The 19,575-nt window shown below is 39.5% G+C and overlaps 1 protein-coding gene across 4 annotated transcripts in view; it reads right to left on the reverse strand.

Annotated features, from left to right (window-relative positions):
* The window catches only part of DSCAM (DS cell adhesion molecule), a 466,019-nt gene that overhangs the window by 139,327 nt on the left and 307,117 nt on the right, over positions 1-19,575 (reverse strand). For 3 of the 4 annotated variants that reach the window (XM_074602331.1, XM_074602342.1, XM_074602353.1), the window contains exons 9-11: positions 18,869-19,147; positions 8,457-8,576; positions 4,624-4,797 (exon numbers count right to left, since the gene is read on the reverse strand). In XM_074602331.1, coding sequence (XP_074458432.1) covers positions 4,624-4,797; positions 8,457-8,576; positions 18,869-19,147 — 573 coding nt within the window. The remainder of the gene's footprint in view (positions 1-4,623; positions 4,798-8,456; positions 8,577-18,868; positions 19,148-19,575) is intronic. The other variant, XM_074602364.1, reaches the window with a different exon arrangement.

The raw sequence follows: 19,575 nt of genomic DNA on the forward strand, positions 1-19,575 counted from the left end.
TCACCGCCCTCACAGTAAAGAATTTCTTCCTAATATCTAATCTAAATCTACGCTCTGAGTTTAAAACCATTCCCCTCATCCTATCATGACACTCCCTGGTCTTCCTTTACAACATATCATGGATAATTTTTTTTTGCAAATGCAGAATAGGCAATGCCAACCTTACTGATATCTTGTGGGATATATGCATTTTTAATGAGAAATTGGACTAAACAAAGTCGTGCATCTATGTATAAATGCTATTGTTTTCATACAGAAGGAAAAGTAGCAGTTGGACAGACTTCAACATTCCTATATTCTTTATAAGGAATGACATTCCTAAAGACTAAAATAGGCATTTAGAGGCACCCTGGTGAGCAGCGCACAGCAAGTTCTCCATCACGGCTTGCTGGCTTTACTGCAGGTTTTGCAGCAAGGCAAACTCATTTGACTGGCCACATGGGGAGCGTGCCTTTGTCCTGTCCAGATAAAGTTTCACAGAGGGAGCCAGGCATAGACTTCTATCCATTTTCAGAATGAAATGCTGCAGTGCTTCATCCGTATGGTGGGACAACTGCTAGCTAGCAGTGGAGGAAATAGCTTCACTAGATTCAGAATCTCCCTTCATAAGCATCTTTTGGGCTTGTTTGTGTTCATAACGACTATTATCTTTTATTTCTTCTGCAGTAGTAGCTAGTTATGTGATTGGGGCCTCTTTGCTCCATGAGCTGTCTGAAGATGGAGAGAAATAAATCTTGCCAGGAAGAGGTCATGTGGACGAGAGGCAACAAAGGAGGCAGAGGCAGCAGAGACACAGGGTGGTGAATTACCACAGTCAAGACCCAAGGTAGCTGCAGAAACAGGGCACTAGACTCACTTTTACACTGTGATCAGGCTGCCTTTCCCAAACAGCCTTTTCTTCTGTTATTCCACCAGCTCTTGTCATAATTAACAATTTTTAAAGATTTAAAAAAAAAAAAAATTAGAGTGGTGAAATTTAGCGTTAAAAGTATTAGCTGAGATTAGGATGTTCCTGCTGGAAGGAGGTGTGGGTCTGACTGATGGCTTTGGGTTTATGTATTAAACACATAATGCAAATAGTTAAGAAGCATATTTGAGAGGAAAATGAATGAAGCAATTCTGTTTTCTTGGCAGACAGGATTTGTTGGAAATGTTATGGTGATCAGATTAAAACCTTTGTCTCCATACTGACATGAAAATAAGTGATGTATTTAGGAAGGGGCAGGGCTAACATGTCTACCTCCAACAGATTATTTACATAGGAACATACATACCTTAATGAAAGCTTGATTTTAAGAATGGAAATTTTTCACAATACCCTTCTGTTATATATAGCCCCTAAAGTGGAATTAGGAAGTGTGACGTTTATTCAGATGAAGGCAGGCAGGCAGTCCATTTTAAGCAGAAATCTCTTCCCTTGTGACTCCCAGGCAACCTTTAAATAATTTTAGTTCTTCCCTTCATGTTAAAGGCTCATTATCCTTTATAGAAATTCTTTAGAAGTCTTCTCATCCCAAGCACCAGGAGTCATTTCTCAAGACAGCACTAGATTCCTTATTCCAGATCTCTCATAATTTTCTAATATTGTATGTCTTGGTGAATAAGGAATTTGAGAACTACTTATCTTTGCTTCAGAAGAAGAGAAAAAATCACTGATCGTGATTTTTATGTACATTTCTTGAAAAAAAAGGTAGAAGGATAATAGCTCTTAGGTGAAGTTTCTCAGATTTCACGGTTGCCTTTCTAGCCCTGTGGTTCCTGATTGAGCATCAACTCTGTCAGCTCTTTCTTTTCACATTTCTTTTAGAATTCCAGAAGCCTCTTTCTCTTCCTCTCATCTTTTTTCTTTGCACTCCCTTCTCACAAGCTACCTTCAACCAAGAAGTCGGACCAGTTTCTCTGACATTAAGGTGCCATGCAACAAACACTGAGGCACTAAATAAATGTGTATGTGGAATGACTACTATTTCCCTCTTAGCATTAAGAGTCTCATTAAGCAACGCAAGATGGTTTATAGCTTGAGCTGGCTTTTCACTAAGGAAAAGTCAGTCAATTTTAAAGGTAGTCATGGAAGTATATTAGGTCAATGTTTATTCTGTCCACTCCTGAATTACCAAAATAAAAAAATTGCCTACCCTCTTTTGATATCAAAGGTCAATAGCTTTTCTGTTCAGATTCAAGTGACACTGGAAATTCTGGAAGGGTAAGGCATCCAGTCTCATTTAAGAGATTTGTCACAGGATCTATGAAAGGCAACAAATTATCCAGCAATGTTACTAACAGAGTAGGTGGAAACTTTTATCAAACATGGAGGAGAAGAATAACCTGTCTAGAAGGGCTGGGGCGGTACTGGTAAATTTACAATGACGCTGTCAATGTTTAGCATCTGTATACATGAGGTATCAGTGGTACAAGGGACAATTAAGAAGTGGAAGAGGTGGCTGTAAGGGGACTGCTGCCATGTCTTTCTTTCTGAGAGGCAATCTAGTTTTACACTCAGAGATTAAATCCACCTAAGCCAATCTTGGTGCTAATCTTTCTTTATGTTCTGGAAGGCTGTTTCTTACTTACCAACTTTGTTACCCAGAAGTAACTGCCTAGGCCAGGTCTTATCACCTTTGCCTCTGAGTAAAGGTGGCATTTGGAGTGACCTTGTGAATAAGAATCCATTAATTAATAACACAGTGAATTTCATGAAGGAAGCCCGAGGTTTTTATCTAGTAGTAGAACTATCCCTGAGGACTAGGGTCCAGAAAGAAGCTTGTAGGGGAAAGGGAACAGGAACCAGAGCAACCACAGAGAAAAAGAAAACAACAAATACAAGATACAGTACCAGAGAGAATAAGGGCTGGCCCAGGCCCTCACTTTGCAGTCACTCCACCTGACCAGGTGCAAGTATTATGTGCCGTAATCACGCCACCAGAACAGGCGATCCAGCTATAGCTGAAGCCCACCACGGCACACTTCCACTCAAGTCACTCCCCAAAGCAGCTTGTCCTTAATGTGTGCTTGATTAAAGCTAAAGCGCTGCGTCTTCTACGCACGCACCAACACGCTAAGAGCGTTTGCTCTAACAGCCATGCTGGGAGCAGTACGTGTGTTAGTGTGGATGTGTGAGGGTGTACAGACCTGCTTGCCTGCTATCTCAGAGCCGGAGGGGTTTTCATTAGATTCAAACAGCAACTGACTCTCCAGGGAAGCTCCTGCTCCTATTTGATAAGGGATGCTCTTTTATCACACATGAAACTGCATGCATTGATCAGACAGGCAGTGTGCATAGCTGCCAACCAGAGGAAAGCTGTTTTTCTGTAGCATATTACAGCAGTACATTGCTACTACAGTTGAAGATTGGCCCAAAAATGGCCAGTTATGGAAACCACAGGAGCTGGAACTTCTACTCATCCACAGAAAAAAGTATGCAATTAATATACTTGCTTGAGAGGTAGGGATATCATGTTATTTTTCAGAAGACGAAGCCACTATGGTAAATCAGAGTGAAGAGGACATCTGAGGGACTGGGGCTTGCAAATCTGACTAAGCTGACACTCTTCCTTTCAAGGAACTTACTTATTAATTCTCTGACATTACAGCAAACAAACAACACCCCTAAAACTGAACATTAGTGGTCCAAAGTATAGCTCTCCAATGGAGAATAAGTTGGATTTTCCTTCCTTTCAGGAAAAAAAAAATCTTTTTACTTTCAAGGGCAAACCTTTTTCAAGCTAATTGACATCTCAGAAGTTCAAAGCACTTACTCAGTCTTCAAAAATCCTACAAACATGAAAGTGCATGACTTGGTGACCTCCTTCAATACTGATTTAATAGGTCATCCAGGAACTTTTGCCATGCTGAAGTGTCCATAGTCTCTTTTTTCTCTAGTGAGAAATTATATTAGCTCTGCAGCTTTGTTTTGTCATAATATTTCCTCTATATTCTCAGCTATGCTTGTGTTTGAAGAGGTTATAGCTAACATGCACCTGAAAACTAGATTGCTTTTGTCTCCTGTGCCTAGAAAGTACAGGTTGAGGTCGTTGTGTACGCACTCCAGATTCAACAGAATTAGATGCATTTTCTGAAATCTATCTGCTAGTGGCTAAGTCAAAATAACTACTATGGCTGTATCTATAATATCTTATAGTATGTTACAGCATCTTGTGGTATCTACTGTATTGTACCTATTGTATCTATCTATGGTATCTAGAGAATTGATGAAGCGACTTTTTAATCCATGTTTTCTTCAACTTCGGAGATTTGTAACAGTTGCTGTGGGTATTTCTCCTTTGTTATTGTTTTTTTACCCTTGACCAAAGATTTTTCGTACTTCTACTTCGTTACTCAGCTGTAGCTCATTGACATGATACAAATTTTTGAAATGAGATCTTAAACCTTTTCATCTTTAAGTCTCCTTTACTCCCTCTACTAAATAATGCTTTTTATTAGCATACTAACTTCCAGGTGTTACCATATGCAGATGAATTGAATTAAAACATTGAATTAAAACCAACAAAACCAACCTCTTCCCTCCCTCCCCCCCTCCCCTCCCTCCAAACTAAGGATGCAGTAGACAAGCCTTTTTCACTCAATGGAAATATCTGGATCACAGAGAAGTGGGTTGGTTCTTACTTTTAACAGTGAGGTACATGGACTTGCTGACGTCTGCTCCCACATCATTGCTGACCTTGCAGAGGTAGTATCCACTGTCTTCTTCCAGCACATGTTTAATCAGCAAGGAGCCATTTGTGAGAAGCTGGATACGACCGTTCAATGCAATTGGCTGGAACTGAGGAACTCCGGCACCTAAAGGAGGACCCCCAAGGAAATAGGTTAGTTAGTAAGGAAAGTACCTCAGGTTTTTTTTCAAAAATAAGACAGAAACTATAGCTTCCTCTTCTTAGACGCTCAATTCAATTAAAATATGAATGGCTTTTGGTATCATCATAACAAACAGAATGGTTCTTTGACAAAAACGAATTCATTAAATGAAAAGAAGAAAGAATTCTGGAATGTAGCAGTGGCAATAATTTGCCCACGTTAAAGGTAAAGGGGCAAAAGGAGCACGAAGCAGGAGTGGAAGAACCAGGTAGGGGGAGAAAGAAAATGAAGGAGATTTTCAGACCACTCATGGGTAAAAAAGCACATTTGTTGTACATTTAGAGGCTGATAAATTATTGACAATTACAGCTGAACAGTCATACAAATATGCATCCTTAATGCATACACCAAATGAATTTCTTATGACTAAGAGGCACGTCTGTTGTAGTAAACATGGCATGCTCAAGAGACCTCTAGGACCTTGTTTATGAAACTCTGGGTAACTTGGAAAACCACAACAGTGACTGTGTTGCTTGTTTCATCCTACAGCCAACTGACTGATGACATATAAAATCTCTGTCCTGACATGTTTGTAACTGGTATTTATTTGGACTGGGGGGAAAAAAACAAAAACCAAAAAAACAAAGAAAGAAACAAAAAGCTCAGACTACTAATCAGTCATGAGGTACCACGTCTGGCGGTAATATAAAAATGGAAGGTCCATAAAAAGACAGGAAGCCAAAGATTTCTGTATCTGCTTTGGTTTTAAGACAGAACCTGCTTTTCCTTGGAAATTAGATACTGGATGATTTAGGAAATAGGGAACAGGATACTGCCATACTGTCAGCTTGCCATACTGTCCAGAAGTCCAACACAAGTTCAGGTTCTCCAGCGTTAGGGACTCTCTGAGTGTATATTAAGATAAGGTTCTTGTAACAAAGGGTTTTACAACCTACTTTGGCAGCAGAAGACTGGATTTTTCAGGGAAATCATAAGGTAGTCATCTTCAATGGAATTCTCTTATACTACTTTCTGTACACGAAGTTAATATCTGTCAGCATTAATTACTATATGCAGTTGGCTGAGTCAGCCCAAGAGGAAATACGATGAATAAATACTATGGGGAATGATTTAGTATAAAATAGCAAGCTATAACAACCTAGGAATACAACATCTAGAATATTAAAAAAGACCAGATATGCATAATAAAAATCCTTCTGGTCCTAGAAGAGATTGCTTCGGGGACTTACAGTTACACTGAAGGTCTGGTGGCTGATACTGTGAACTTAGAAATGTTAAAAGGATAATGTTTTCACAGAAATCAGTTGTCATTGTTGATTTTTCCACTTATTCCGTCATGTGCATATCCCACTTCCCGCTTTGTCTATTTATTTTTTCTTTAACAAGCCACTTTTCCTGACATTTAGTTGGAAGGCACATTTATGCTTCACTAAGTCTACCTGTCTGCAGTTGATTGCCCAGGTAGACAGATGCAAGCGCTCACTTCTTATATTTCTTCACATGAAAAATCTGGGGACAATTTGGTGTTCACAGAAGGGAAAGGGCTGATACAGGAGGATAGCTACAACTGGGCAAACTTTTGCATAACAGTTTGCAAAGGCTTCTTACTCTTCACGCACACTGTTCCTGCTATTACAGCCAAAGTCCTTCCTGAGCAGTGACAGCAACTCATCACACACAACTGTATGGATGAATCTGCAAGAGCACTACATGCTCATGAATCACAGACTGGTTGAGGCTGGAAGGGGCCTCTGGAGGTTATGTGGCCCAACCCTTCTGCTCAAGCAGGGCCACCTAAAGCTGGTTGCCCAGGTCCATGTCCAGATGCCTTGTGAAATACCTCCAAGAAAGAGACTACACAACCTCTGTGGGCAACTTGTGCTACTGCTCAGTCACCCAGACATTAAAAAAGTGCTTCCTTATACTCAGATGGAGCCTCCCGTGTTTCAGTGTCTGCTCGTTGCCTCTTTAAGTCTGAAGGACTTGAAACAACAGATTCTTGATGATTATGGGGTGTCTGTATTGATCACTGTCATTATTCTTTAGAGAGAGCAAGTCCGTTTCCATTAACTGTCTATCCCGATGTACAAAAAAAATGAACCCTCTTTTTTCTATTTTTCACTGACATGAAAAGCCAATGATGCTAACTTACCTGCAGGTGTACAGATGCCCTTTCTACTCTGTTGTGGTACCTACAGATGAGCTATGATCTGATTGCTTTACTCCTGCTAGCCTCACCTCAGTAATTATTTCAGAATTTGGCATAAATCCTGCTCACAAACCAACTGTATAATGTACGTCTTGAAAGGAAGATGTAGCATATATCCTATAGACCTGTACAGCACCCTAGTTAGACTAGGTATTGAAATTGCAGTCATCCATTAGCAAAATATAGGCTTTTGTAAAAATACTGACCTTTTCACCTAGAGTTATTTTGGCCAAAAAATCAAACTGCAGTTTAATGGCTTTGCCTACACGATGTATCTACTAAAGCTTTCTTTGACTTAAAAATCTCAGAGCTGTTAATGGAAAAACTTAAAAACAGTCACTTGATGGTAGAACGTCACTAAAATCAAACCATTATCCCTTTCTCCTTTATTAAGGTGAGCTGCTTATCTCTGCAGTTAATCACAACTCAGCTAGCTTGGCTTGGCCTCCTCCTTCAGCACACAAACACAACAAAACAGAATTACTTCTTTGTGACATATATTCATAATTAAAAACACATAGACCATTGAGGTTAATGGCATTTGGAGCTCTGCACCCTTCTTGCCACAAACCAGAATGTATTAATAAAAGCAAAAATAGTCTTTAACATGAACATTTCTCTTCCTTCACCCCTTTTCTTTGAATATAATTTGGACTTACACCCTAAGAAAACCAAAAATGACATGACATAAGGATTTCTTCTCACCAGCACCTAGTTTTGCTTTTTAAACAGTTAACTCATTTAGACTGCATACAGAGTTTGGAGAGTTTGGTTTTTTTGCTGCAACCTACCAGAAGACAACTGACCAGAAGACGCAATCTAGCCGGCAGCACATTTTAATTAAAAAGCAGTCAATTTCCTATGGTTACTGAGGGTCAAGTGGAGCCAGTTTTAATGCTCTGTTACATGTGAAGAAAATGTTAAGGCATTATGTAAAGCGCATACTGAATTACTGCTTATGCTAATGCTACCTGACCTTTCTTCTCTGCTGAAAAGATACGATTGGCTATGTTATCATGGATTTTGAAGCCGGGGCGGGGGGGAAATCAGCCAAATGCTGCTGGTGAACCTTCTTCTGAGGTTGTTTAGATTAAACCAGTGTCTCTTTTCTCTCAGCTGTCCATTTCATCACTTGCCCGCTAAGGCCGTAGCTAACACAGGCACACATTCACAGCTCCAGGACACCTCTAAGGCAGACCAAAAGCCCACCTAGATCAGCCTTGTGTCTATGACAATGGCCAGCACCACATGTTTAGGGAAATGACAGAAGAACAGTATAAACATGACTGATACTTCCCTTATTGCACCCTGCCAGCCTCCGACAATATGGAGATTAAACCAGCAACTTACAGGTGAGCGAGCCGTTACTAAACCAGAATTAATCTGTCCCCAGTGATCACTAGGGGAATCCTACCTTTTGAGTACTTCCAGACAATGGTAGGAACAGGATAACCCTCTGCAGAGCAGTTGAGAATTACAGCTTTTCCATAGATCCCATCCTGGTCGCTGGGCTGAACCACAAACCTAGGGGGCACTGTGGAAGGAAACAAAAGGAGCCATGAGAATTTGTGCAACTAATCAGGTAGCTCAAAATGGCTATTTTGGGCCATTTTGAGGGAAGCAAAAATTGAAACTAGCTTTTTGATAATCCAGTGACATAGTAAAGTTGATTGTACATGATTATTTACTTTCTGTGCACAATCTCAATGTATTTCTTTGCCAGGCACAACAAAAGCACTGTTCTTGCTAGTATACAAAAATAAGCTAACAAAAATATCTCCTCAGGAGAGGTTATAAAATGGAGTAACAGATAAATAAAACTGTCATGGTAACAAAACAAATGATTTCTAACAAAAGGAGAGGTTTGGCAGGTGTCTAAGAACAACTGAAATTTTCTGTGTTTGTTTTTTATAACAGTGAACTAGCAAGCTTTAGAAAAAGATGATTTAAATTATGTAGCATAAATAACCTTAAAAAATAACAGTTTTTAATATCAATAAAATCACTTCATATTAAAGTAACAGTTTTTAATATCAATAAAATCACTTCATATTAAAATGACGGTGTTTGAACCATAAATTCTGATAGGACTTTTCTTTCCAAAATCCATAGAAAGGTTCAACGTAATTTGCTTGCGTTAAGTTGAAGAGGATAAGTCTTGTTGGAAATGGATGTATGTGCATCAATGCACATTGATGCACTATTATTAGACTATGTATTATTCTAAAGCAGCGTTAAAACCACTGCAGTGAGTCTTCCAGACGTAAGCAAGTACTTATATATTTATACATAAATAAAATAAGAGCAGCTCATCTCAAGGAAAAGCTCTACATGTTCCAAATACAGATACACAGTGAAGAAAACTTGTGACAATGCTAGACCTAGAGTTTACCACAAAGGCCTGATACTAAATGTCAAGGTCTCAATATAACCTGCAGGTTTATCAAAAGTTTGAAAGAAAAGCTAAAAACTGTGAAGAATGTTGGAAGACCCACAAAAGTTATTGAATATTAAAGGTGCTTGATGGTTTGTTAAACTCAGTTAAGGTCACAGATTTTCGTTGACCTCCTGTTCTTTGTCTCAGAACATGAAGAAGTAAATACCTGAGAAAAATAAATTATTCATGCCCTTATCGCACATGTTATTCTTTTTGTCATTTCTTACAGTGCAACAGAGAAAATGTAGTAAAGTGATTGAGTCTGTGACAGGTTTTTTTCCTCTCAGATCAAGTACAGCAACACACTCAGATCTAATGCAATAAAGGGGAAATCCTGATAGTTCCTTGCTTTCCTCTGCCCACCACAGTGTATCCACACAAGGACACAGGCCCAACCTCATGGGTTCACAGCGCCGTGGGTCCAGCCAGTGCTAACTTTGTCTGAAAGCTGGCGGAGAGAGAACACAGGGCCCAACCATTCCTCCTTGCTCTGACCCAAACTCCCATCAGACCCCACCACCTGCCTCTCCAGAAGTGGCAGAAATTAAGAAAGGAAGTATGGGAGAGGGCTGTAGCATGAGGAAACATAGAAGGGGATCATCAGTACAGTGACTATTTGCCCTGCGGCCTGAAACATCTCTTAATGGCCACGAATATAGTACTAATTATACACCAGAAAAACTGTGGCTGAAGCACAGCAGCAGCACCAATGCTATAATACATGACTTTAAAGTTTTTTTCAGTATTAACGCTCTCATAATTTATGCAAATAGCACCTCCCATTATACCAGAGAGTCCCAAGCTTTCCTTAAGGAGAAACTTGAGCTGCCAGTGTTGGTATGGACAGGAGTGCTAAAAGTTGGAGGTATCTAGACACACTCTCTCCAGCTTCAGAGAAACCTCCTCACAACGGCTCGAGCCTTTCTCCCTGTGCCTGCATAATCCAGACTCCCTTCCAACTTTCTCTTTCCACCTTCATAGATACAAATGTTTCTCAAAAGAGGAGAACAATCTTCTGGAAAGCAACGAATCCTTTAACTGGACCTTTTCCTCATTGAATCATAGAATCATAGGGTTGGAAGGGACCTCTGGAGATCATCTAGTCCAACGTCCCTGCCAGAGCAGGGTCACCTAGAGCAGGTTGCACAGGAGCGTGTCCAGGCGGGTTTGGAATGTCCCCAGAGACGGAGACTCCACCACCTCTCTGGGCAGCCTGTTCCAGTGCTCTGCCACCCTCAGGGTAAAGAAGCTCCTCCTCATGTTTAGATGGAACTTCCTATGTTCAAGTTTGTGCCCATTACCTCTTGTCCTGTCACTGGGCACCACTGAAAAGAGCCTGGCCCCATCCTCCTGACACCCACCCTTTAGAGTATTTATAAGTGTTGATAAGGTCCCCCCTCAGTCGTCTTTTTTCCAGACTGAAGAGACCAAAATCCCTCAGCCTTTCTTCATAAGAGAGGTGCTCCAGTCCCCTAATCATCCTATAGCTATAATGCAAAGATGTTTATTGCCTAACGATGTACAAACTAACAGCAACAAAGGTAAGAGACACATTTGTACTAGGAGATATATTTACTGCTGTCAAACATTTCAGTTTTCCAAATAGCTGCCATACTGACAAACATATACCTTATGTTATGTTAATTCATGATAGGTAAGCATCAAACATGAAATCCCAGCAACAGCAGCTTTGGGCAATCACCTACCCTGTTCTAATTATCTGCTCAGAGAAGATGTTTGCTTCAGTAGCTCTTTTCTCACCGTTCTGTGTTCATTTTATCACCAAACACAAAAGGAGTCCCAAGCACTTATTTACCAAAGAAAATGAAAAGTACAATTAGTTGCACAATAGGTTTGATTTTATACGACCCAGCACGGTGGCATCAGCTTGTTTCACCTCAGTAACTAAGTAAATTTGTATTCACGACTTCTGAAAGATCAATTATAAGCTGCTTATCCATAAAGAGGGTCGACAAAAAAAACCAAAAACAACCACAAAATAACGTCAGTTGTATCAGTCTTACAGGTGAATGATTAAAAATGCAATGGAGTGACTAATAATCACTGGCCACCTCTACCACTGAAAAATGTGAGGAGTATAATGTCTTTTAAAATCTCTCTTACAATACAAAACTTTTGTAACTTGTGTTATTTCCCTGCTCTTTGAAAAACATTTTCTTTATAGTCTTCATTTCCTATGGATGACACAGGCAAGAAATGCTGATTTTTCAGGAAATAATTTATTATATTAAATGGGTAGGTATATGCAGAAGGTTCTGGAAAAGTTAAGCAAGATTGCCTAGTACGGAATAAAGGCAATCAGCCTTTAAAATACTATTTGCATTAAAGTTATTTGTTAAAATAAAATTTTTGTCTAATCCCTTCGGGCGTATATAGAGAAAAATGGACAGGTGCCAAGTGTAAATACTGTTTGAGCATTTCTGTGGAAATGCTTCCTTCCACGTCTTTAATGAACTCATGGAGACATTCTTGATGTCTTCTGCCTTTAACGCTGACAAGCTCTGAACAGGGTTTTTTCTCATATTGATTTCACTGTATTTTGAGTATATATGAAACATAAGGTTTTGCTCAGCTGTTCTTGTTATTCTCATTTTTAATCATTACTTTCCGTGCAGAGTGATACCTGTGGAAATAAAATTTTGCCATATAAGCTCCAGAACTAGGTGTATGTTTAGCAATCATATGGTTTCCTTGTACTGCTCCATAAACAAAGTGTGTTTCAAACTTGGCAAAAACTCTGCCCACATCCAGTAACAGAAACAATTTCAATAATCACTAAAGCTTTGGCCTTCCTTTAGGACTACTTATAAAAGTGCCAGCTGCTGCTGTGATTTTGAAGACTTGAATCCTTGAAGCTTAGTCTCATGATTGCCAGTAAAAATCAGAAAAAATGCTACAGCAAAACAAAATTATTCATTCAATGACTTTTCAATTGATTCCGTATTGCTGTCTAGGTAAAACCACAGGATTTTTCTTCCTCTAGAAATGATTAAAAAGTAAACAGAGGAGACCTCCACATTTTAATTCGTCACTGATAGTTTGCTTCTCAATTTTACTTTAAACAAATAACCACTTCAATGCTATGTGCTATCACACTTTGGAAGACAATGCATTTAACTATTTGATTTGGATTTTGATATTTAGCTTTAGATTATAAAGCTACATTCACTTTTTTGTTATCTTTCAGAAATTCATTAGCTCTTAAAGAAAATTTGCTTAGTAAGAATTTAACAAAGTTAATTTGTCTGATATGCTTAAGTAGAGTTAATGGAGAAAAGAAAGCAATTAGTTCTCCTCCTCTCTCTTTAGTTGTAAAGGCGTGGGCCCCCTCTGCCCCGTTAGAAGTGAAACACTCTGAAATAGCTCACGAATATGACTGAGCAGTTCTACTTTTATTACCACCCTTGTTTCAGCAGCACAGTCCCTTGAGCCCATAAAGGAGGGCATTTGAAATTGCTTTAACAGTGAGTTTCTGTTAGGCTCTCTCATTTAATTCATCCCACGGATCCGTGATGAGAAATGAGCTGTTGAATTGTTTAGTGTATGAGCAATAAGTTGACAGACGCAAACTATTTAATGGCTGAACGCAAAGGACCTAAAAAAGGTGTTTTCAGTCAATATTATGACTAGCAGTCTCAGGCTCTCACAAAGGAAAAACAAAGGATGAGAGCAATCAGAATAGGATGTTGAAGATAACATGAATGTCATAGTGCCGTTTTAAGGGAAGGAAAATGCTTTTATTATCTCCTCCTGTGAAATAATTTTGATAAGATGATAAAATACGAGTTGGTAGCCTAAGAAGATACTGTTTACCAGTGTCATCGTTGCTCGCAATGATGAACTTTACAAGCCACTAACTAAAATCAATTTATGAGTACGTGCTAACATTCCCCAATTTAATTTTGCTTTGTGTAAATCCAAGAATCCTTTCTGACTGTGTTTTATGCCGGGGACCAGATGACAAAGTCACACACTCCTTCCTGGACTTCAAGTCTGTGTAAGTGCTTCTGGCTCCCAAGTACTGCGATTAGTACATCACACTGGAGAGCAATTCTGAAGGCTCCTAACACGAGCTCCTCTGGTGGGCTTCTAAGTGAGTTAAGAAATAATCTATGACATTGGCCCAGAATACAATGTTTCATTTTCACATGGAATATTTGTACTTTACATTTAGATCATACTGTCAAAATGATGGAAGAAATTTAATCAGCCAAAGCAACCATTGATGTATTAATGAATGAGATCATTAAACACTGTACTTTAACAAAGATGAACAGTTATTAAATTTGGTCATTGGACCTACGGGGTCGATTTAGCTGGTTTAGTGAAACCATTTGCTATGCAGTTCAAGAAAAAAGATGTACTTTTGCAAAATGAGACAGTGCCTAGTGGTTTGTGTTGATCAGGTTTGTCTAATGAGAACATTAAATAGGAAGTGGATCATCCAAGAATAACCTTGAAAGCTGAAGTGTAAACACCAGCAAAGAAACTAAATTAGTTTTGACACCAGCTGCAACCATAAATCTTTTCCACCTGCTTTTCTATCACAAACTGTGTTTGCTGTATCACACCAGCACCACCACCAAACACCAGGAAGCAGACGGATAACCACTTACTATCTGGAAGATTCAAGGCTCAGGGACTCCTCATTGGGTGCCTAACTATCTAATGATATTCGACATTCCTGGTAAGTGCAAAACGAAAACACATTTACACTTAATGCACTAAATGCATTAAGGGGGGTTATTAGGTATTTAAAGACCTTATCTAAATTTTAACTTATGATGTGTTCACTAGCAGGAATTTTAAAATCACGATTTATGCATCCACTACTATCTTTGAATTCTCTTTTCTGTCAGTATCTGAAAAATTTTGAACTCATAATACATTTATCAGCTTTTTCTTTTTGGTTACCAATTAAAATCTTTTTCACTGCTTTTTGTTACATAATTACTTCATTCCCATTTTACGAAACCCTACAGAAGAGAATAACACATGATAAAGTGCATATAGGTTTTTAATCATTCTTTAGAAGACAGCCCTAATTAGTAAAACCTTAATTAATTCTGCATGATGATATAAGTAGTTGACAGAGAAGATATTTTCCTAATTTCTATGGATGGCTTTCATGACACAATCCTGTTCTTTCCTTTTTCTTAATCTAGCAAACCAGGAGTGTGACAAGAAATAAAATAACCAAAATAATAATGATTTATGAGTTTTTGAGAAACCTTTCTAGCTTGCAAATGTTTGATGCATTTACAGAGGAACTGCAGACAAGGATCTGGCAGAGCACAAGATTTTGAGAAAGAAAGCCCTGTTTTCACTCACCTGGACTGCCTACCTGCAGCGCCTAGATGCAGTGAAGATGGTGGGCTTCTCCCAGTGGCTGATTATGAGTTTTTAAATGATATTCTGCAAACACTAGGACTCATCAAGCCTGCTTTTCTGTGCTTTTTTCTGTGGATTTGCATCTTGTGTTTGAGTACAGACTCCAGTTGGAGCATTTCTTGTGTTTGCAGAGGGTTCTCCTGAGTAGAGTCCCTGGTGTTGTCTAATATTACACTCAGTAAAGATGTTTCTAATCACCTCTTTTCATTAAGTTTTTAGGCTTTCAGCTCCACTGGAGGAATTTTCCCCTCTTCCAATTTGTCTGAAATTGGTACTAACAGGTCTATGTCCAGAGCATGTGACTGTCTCATTTCCAGGTCCTCACCAAGAAACCCATGGCAGAGAGACCTGAGATTGCCCTCAAATCTCACCCAGGGTTGCAAGGCTGCTCAAAAGCTTTCTCCTCTCACTTTCTTTCTCTCAGCAAGCATCTTCCATCTCCTATGTGATGCTCTGAGAGGAAACTCTGTGGAAGCTGGTCATCTTACTCTGATATTTAAGGCAGAGAAAATCCAGCCTTGCTAGGCAGGTACTTTTAGGGTTCCTTATTGCCGCTTGGTTGCTTTTATAGACCACAAAATAACAGGAAGAGCAGTGAAGACTCACCACAAGGTACCCACAGATTTTAAAAGCCCAGTGCTTGTTTTTCTTTGCCATTTAATACTCCTGGTAAAATGACAGTGCAGCTTAGATATGAAAAATAATATTTGCAGGAAGAATATAGGAAATCTATTAAGCAGACTTAAAATAACAGAAAAATATGAATGCTAAAAGATAGTAGATACACGTGATCTGGCAGAAAATATTGAGGAAAAAAGTCTTAAATTGTAAAGCCAAATAATTTATGTGGCTGTATGAATTCTGCAGAATTTTGTGTACTCACCTGTAGTTAAAATGTAGCAACAAGCAGCTGGCCTGTGTTTCTTCATTTGTCTTAGGAATGGACTGGATTTAGATTCTACTTCTAAGTCTACCCATGTACTGTAAAATGATACGGACTCCCACTTACTTTGGAAACATGATAGCCTTTATTGTTTTTAAGTCTACTTTTAAAATTAATACAAGGACAGATAAGGAAAAAGGAACTTCATGGGGAACAGTCATGTTTCCCTTTACTTTCCTCTCCCGTTCACTGCCTGCTCTCATATCAAAATACACACACTTCACAGAAATAAGATATTCCCAGAACACATTACCTGACATTTAAAAAAGCCAACACTTAAGTTTAAAGCACGCTGCTGAGAAACCATCACACAATGCGGATTAGAAACAAGAGGAGTTTAAGCACCATTTCGTCTCCTTTTATTTGGAGAAATACCACTTAGTTGATTTAGAAAAATATTATGTTTCAGTTATATGGCACCTATGAACAAAAAGATGAGGAGGGATCAGAAAGCCTGAAGAAGAAACAGACAAGAGGAAATCAAGTCTTTACTTAAATGTGTATAGGTCAGGTTGGATGCACACGAGTGGTGACCAACAGCGACTCCCTGACGGCTGTCTGTCTTCTGACCTATGTGGAATGAGACAGCTGAAGCAGTTCAGTATAAGGAAAAGAGGTCAGTCCAGGGTTTCAGCAGAAAATTCAGGTCAAACATCATATTATATTTTCCCCTTTCCCTCTGAGTGAGAACTATTATCCCAGATGCATACGCAAAACTGATTAAGACATTACCATTTAAATTGACATAGAGAGAGAGGACAGGAGAGAGGCTTAAAGGAGGCTGCTGCAGAGCACTAGCTGGCCAGAAAGATAAGCAAGAGGGGAAGAATGAAGTAGCCCTCATAACCTCCTAAAAAGTTGCAGGACTAGGACTCCAGAGGCTCCAAGCTGCTGAGTAAAACAGCTTAAAAAGCTACCCTCTATCGTGCCCATGGGTTTATAGGGATGCCCTCCAGGTACACGCACCCAACAGCTGTCTTCTCACTGCTGGGGCAGAGCCCTCATCAGGAGGTGCAATTAGAGCAGCAACACACAAGGGGAAAATAGAGGTGTTGGTGTCAGCGGTGTGACAGGGGTGCGAGAGCAGGCTCTTCACGATTCCTCCCCTAGACAAGGAGGGAAAACAAATTAATGTCACACAAGGCAGCAACAGGCAGGCGTGGCCAGACAAGGTCTTGCCAGAAGAGAAATTGCCCACCGACAGCAGGAGGCAGGGACCCTGCAGTCCAGGCAAGGCAGGGATGTCGTTTGGGGAAGGCAGGGCTCGCCCCGATCAGTGGGGTACAGAGCAGAAATCCCTACACGTGGGCTCACTTGAACTGTTATAGCCTCATGGACCTCGGCGCTGAAAAAAGGACAGACAGTGTTTGCAGAGAGCTAATTTTCAGTAGTACTATCTATGTTGACTTTTTTTTTTTCTTCTTTTTCTTTGGAAGATCACCTCTGTTTTGATGAAACATCTATAGGAACCTGCACAGAGTTGCTGAAGTGATTCATTCCCTTCACTTTGAGCACTGAGTATGACTGCAAATCAGGTACGACCTCAGCTGTTACTGGACGCAGCGTTTCTGCGTAGGGCAGACATAACCAGTGGACTCTCTGTTGTGATGGGAGATTGTCAACTTGCCCTTCCCCGGGAAAAGAGAAGGTGAGGAAAACCTTTTACTGTTAGAATGATGGACAGGGTTAAAAGCTAACAGAACAACTTAGGAAAAGAATAATTAAATGCATGTAATTAATTAAACCACTTAATTTAAGAATTACTGGATAGATGGGGAAAGTAATAGACATCTGTACTGAATAGTACAAGATTAAAAGCAGTGATCTTTTTTTCAAATCATTAAAGTAGTATTCACATCAAAACTAGTGAAAAAGCAATGGCCCTATTTGCCACTGAATTTTGATAATACCAGCATTAAAAAAATAAGCATACACATTCTATAAGTGGAAAAGTAGGGAATAAAACATTAAGGGTAGTCCTCGGACAATAGAAAGATTTGACTTAAAAGCTAAAAAGCTGTTCTGCGAGTTTTGTTTCAAATGAGTTTTTGAGGGATAAAAAAAGCCTGGAAAACGTGGCAAAAAACCCTGAGTAGTTTTAGGATTTGTCTTGGTAAACTTATGGAAGGGGATATAAGATGTAGTGGTCCTCAATGGGCAGAAATAACGAAGGTCACTTGCAGTAGTACAGTATGTGCCCTCTTTCTCTGAGGAGTCTAATGGCTTGATAGTAAGAGGGAGATGGTGGAGAGGGAAGAGTATAACTGTCTTATTTTTTAAAAATGAAAATTTAAAACACTTTGAAAAACTTTAAGAAAGAAAAGGAAGCAATTTTGTTTTGCTGAAGTTGTGCACAGTAAGTTTGAAAATGTATCACAAGGCATAATCTCTAGGGAACTTGGCTAAGGTGTGAATTGAAAGGCAAAAGCTATTGAAGGCAAGGTATCTCTCTAAAAGGACTTTTCCACATAAAACATTTCCTAATTGAAACTACACTCACCTTTATTTCAAGGCAAAATATTTTCAAGTCAGCATAATAAATCATAATAATAAATTGTGCTAATCGTGTAACAAACAAATAAGAAAAAGAACAAAAATATGATAACGGGGGAGAGGCTTTTCCCCGTGAAGCCAACATCAATGCTTTGCTTTTCTACGATATAATGTTATATGAGAGGCTGATCTAATTAAAATTTGGGGATAATCAGACTAAAACAATAACAGAGAGGAATTTGATACCATTTCAAAGACTTGATCCCAATGAATGGGCTTGTGCTTCACAAATTTTCCAGGAAGTCAATCCTGTGGCTCCCCCATCCACCCTGTGCACTCCAGTGTTGTTGATTACTTTCGAGACTTTTAGATAGAAAAAGTCACATTAGTTTTTGTGATTCATTGCTCTGTGTGCTCTCTGTTATGAGGAGAGGGATTACCATATTTTCCTTTTTCATACTTCCCATCAAACAGATGTCATTACAAAATACTGATGAATTCTGCTTAATTGGTGCCCTTCAAACTAATTACATCTACTTACCTCTCACGATTAATTGGCTTTGGTGCTCCACAGCTGCTGCATCATTTCTAGCTATACAGGTATAATTCCCGTTGTGCATCAGCGAAAGATTAGAAATCCTTAAGGAGCTGGTGAAGTCGATGTTGTCAATCGTCACCCCGAGGCTGGCTGGGATCGGCCTGCCGTCCTTCTGCCAGGTGATTGTGATGGGCAAATCCCCGGAGACCACCACACAGGGAATGAAGACCCGCTGCCCGATGGAGAACCGCGGGAACTCAAAAGGCTGAATAAAAGGCGGAACTGAAACAAAAAAGGCAAGAGGAGCTATTGCAGTTACGGTCTCCTTTCTGAAAATATCATAATGGAACAGATGTGCAGTGCTGAATACGTAAAATCAACACCTTCGACAGCCATAGAGCATTGTTCAGCTAAAAAAACCCACATCTTTTGCAAATACCTTTTTTTTTATTGACTTCCCAATGCATAACCAGAGCTCAGGAGCAGTGAAGTCCCTGACTCCTAGAGGAGACACCAGACACCACTGGCAGATTCCTGCAAGAGTATTAAGCATCTCTTCAAGAAATCATACTGCCATCTCAGGACTCACCAGGATTTTCAGCAGCAGGATGCCTGAGGAAGACCTCAGCAGCTTTCAAGGTCTGGTATGAGCACTTTGCTTAGGGTCATGGAATAAATTTGGATGAGGCTCCAGCTTTGCCTCTGGGACA

This window comes from Larus michahellis, chromosome 1 (assembly GCF_964199755.1).
Source record: "Larus michahellis chromosome 1, bLarMic1.1, whole genome shotgun sequence".
In the NCBI taxonomy this organism is placed as follows: domain Eukaryota; kingdom Metazoa; phylum Chordata; class Aves; order Charadriiformes; family Laridae; genus Larus; species Larus michahellis.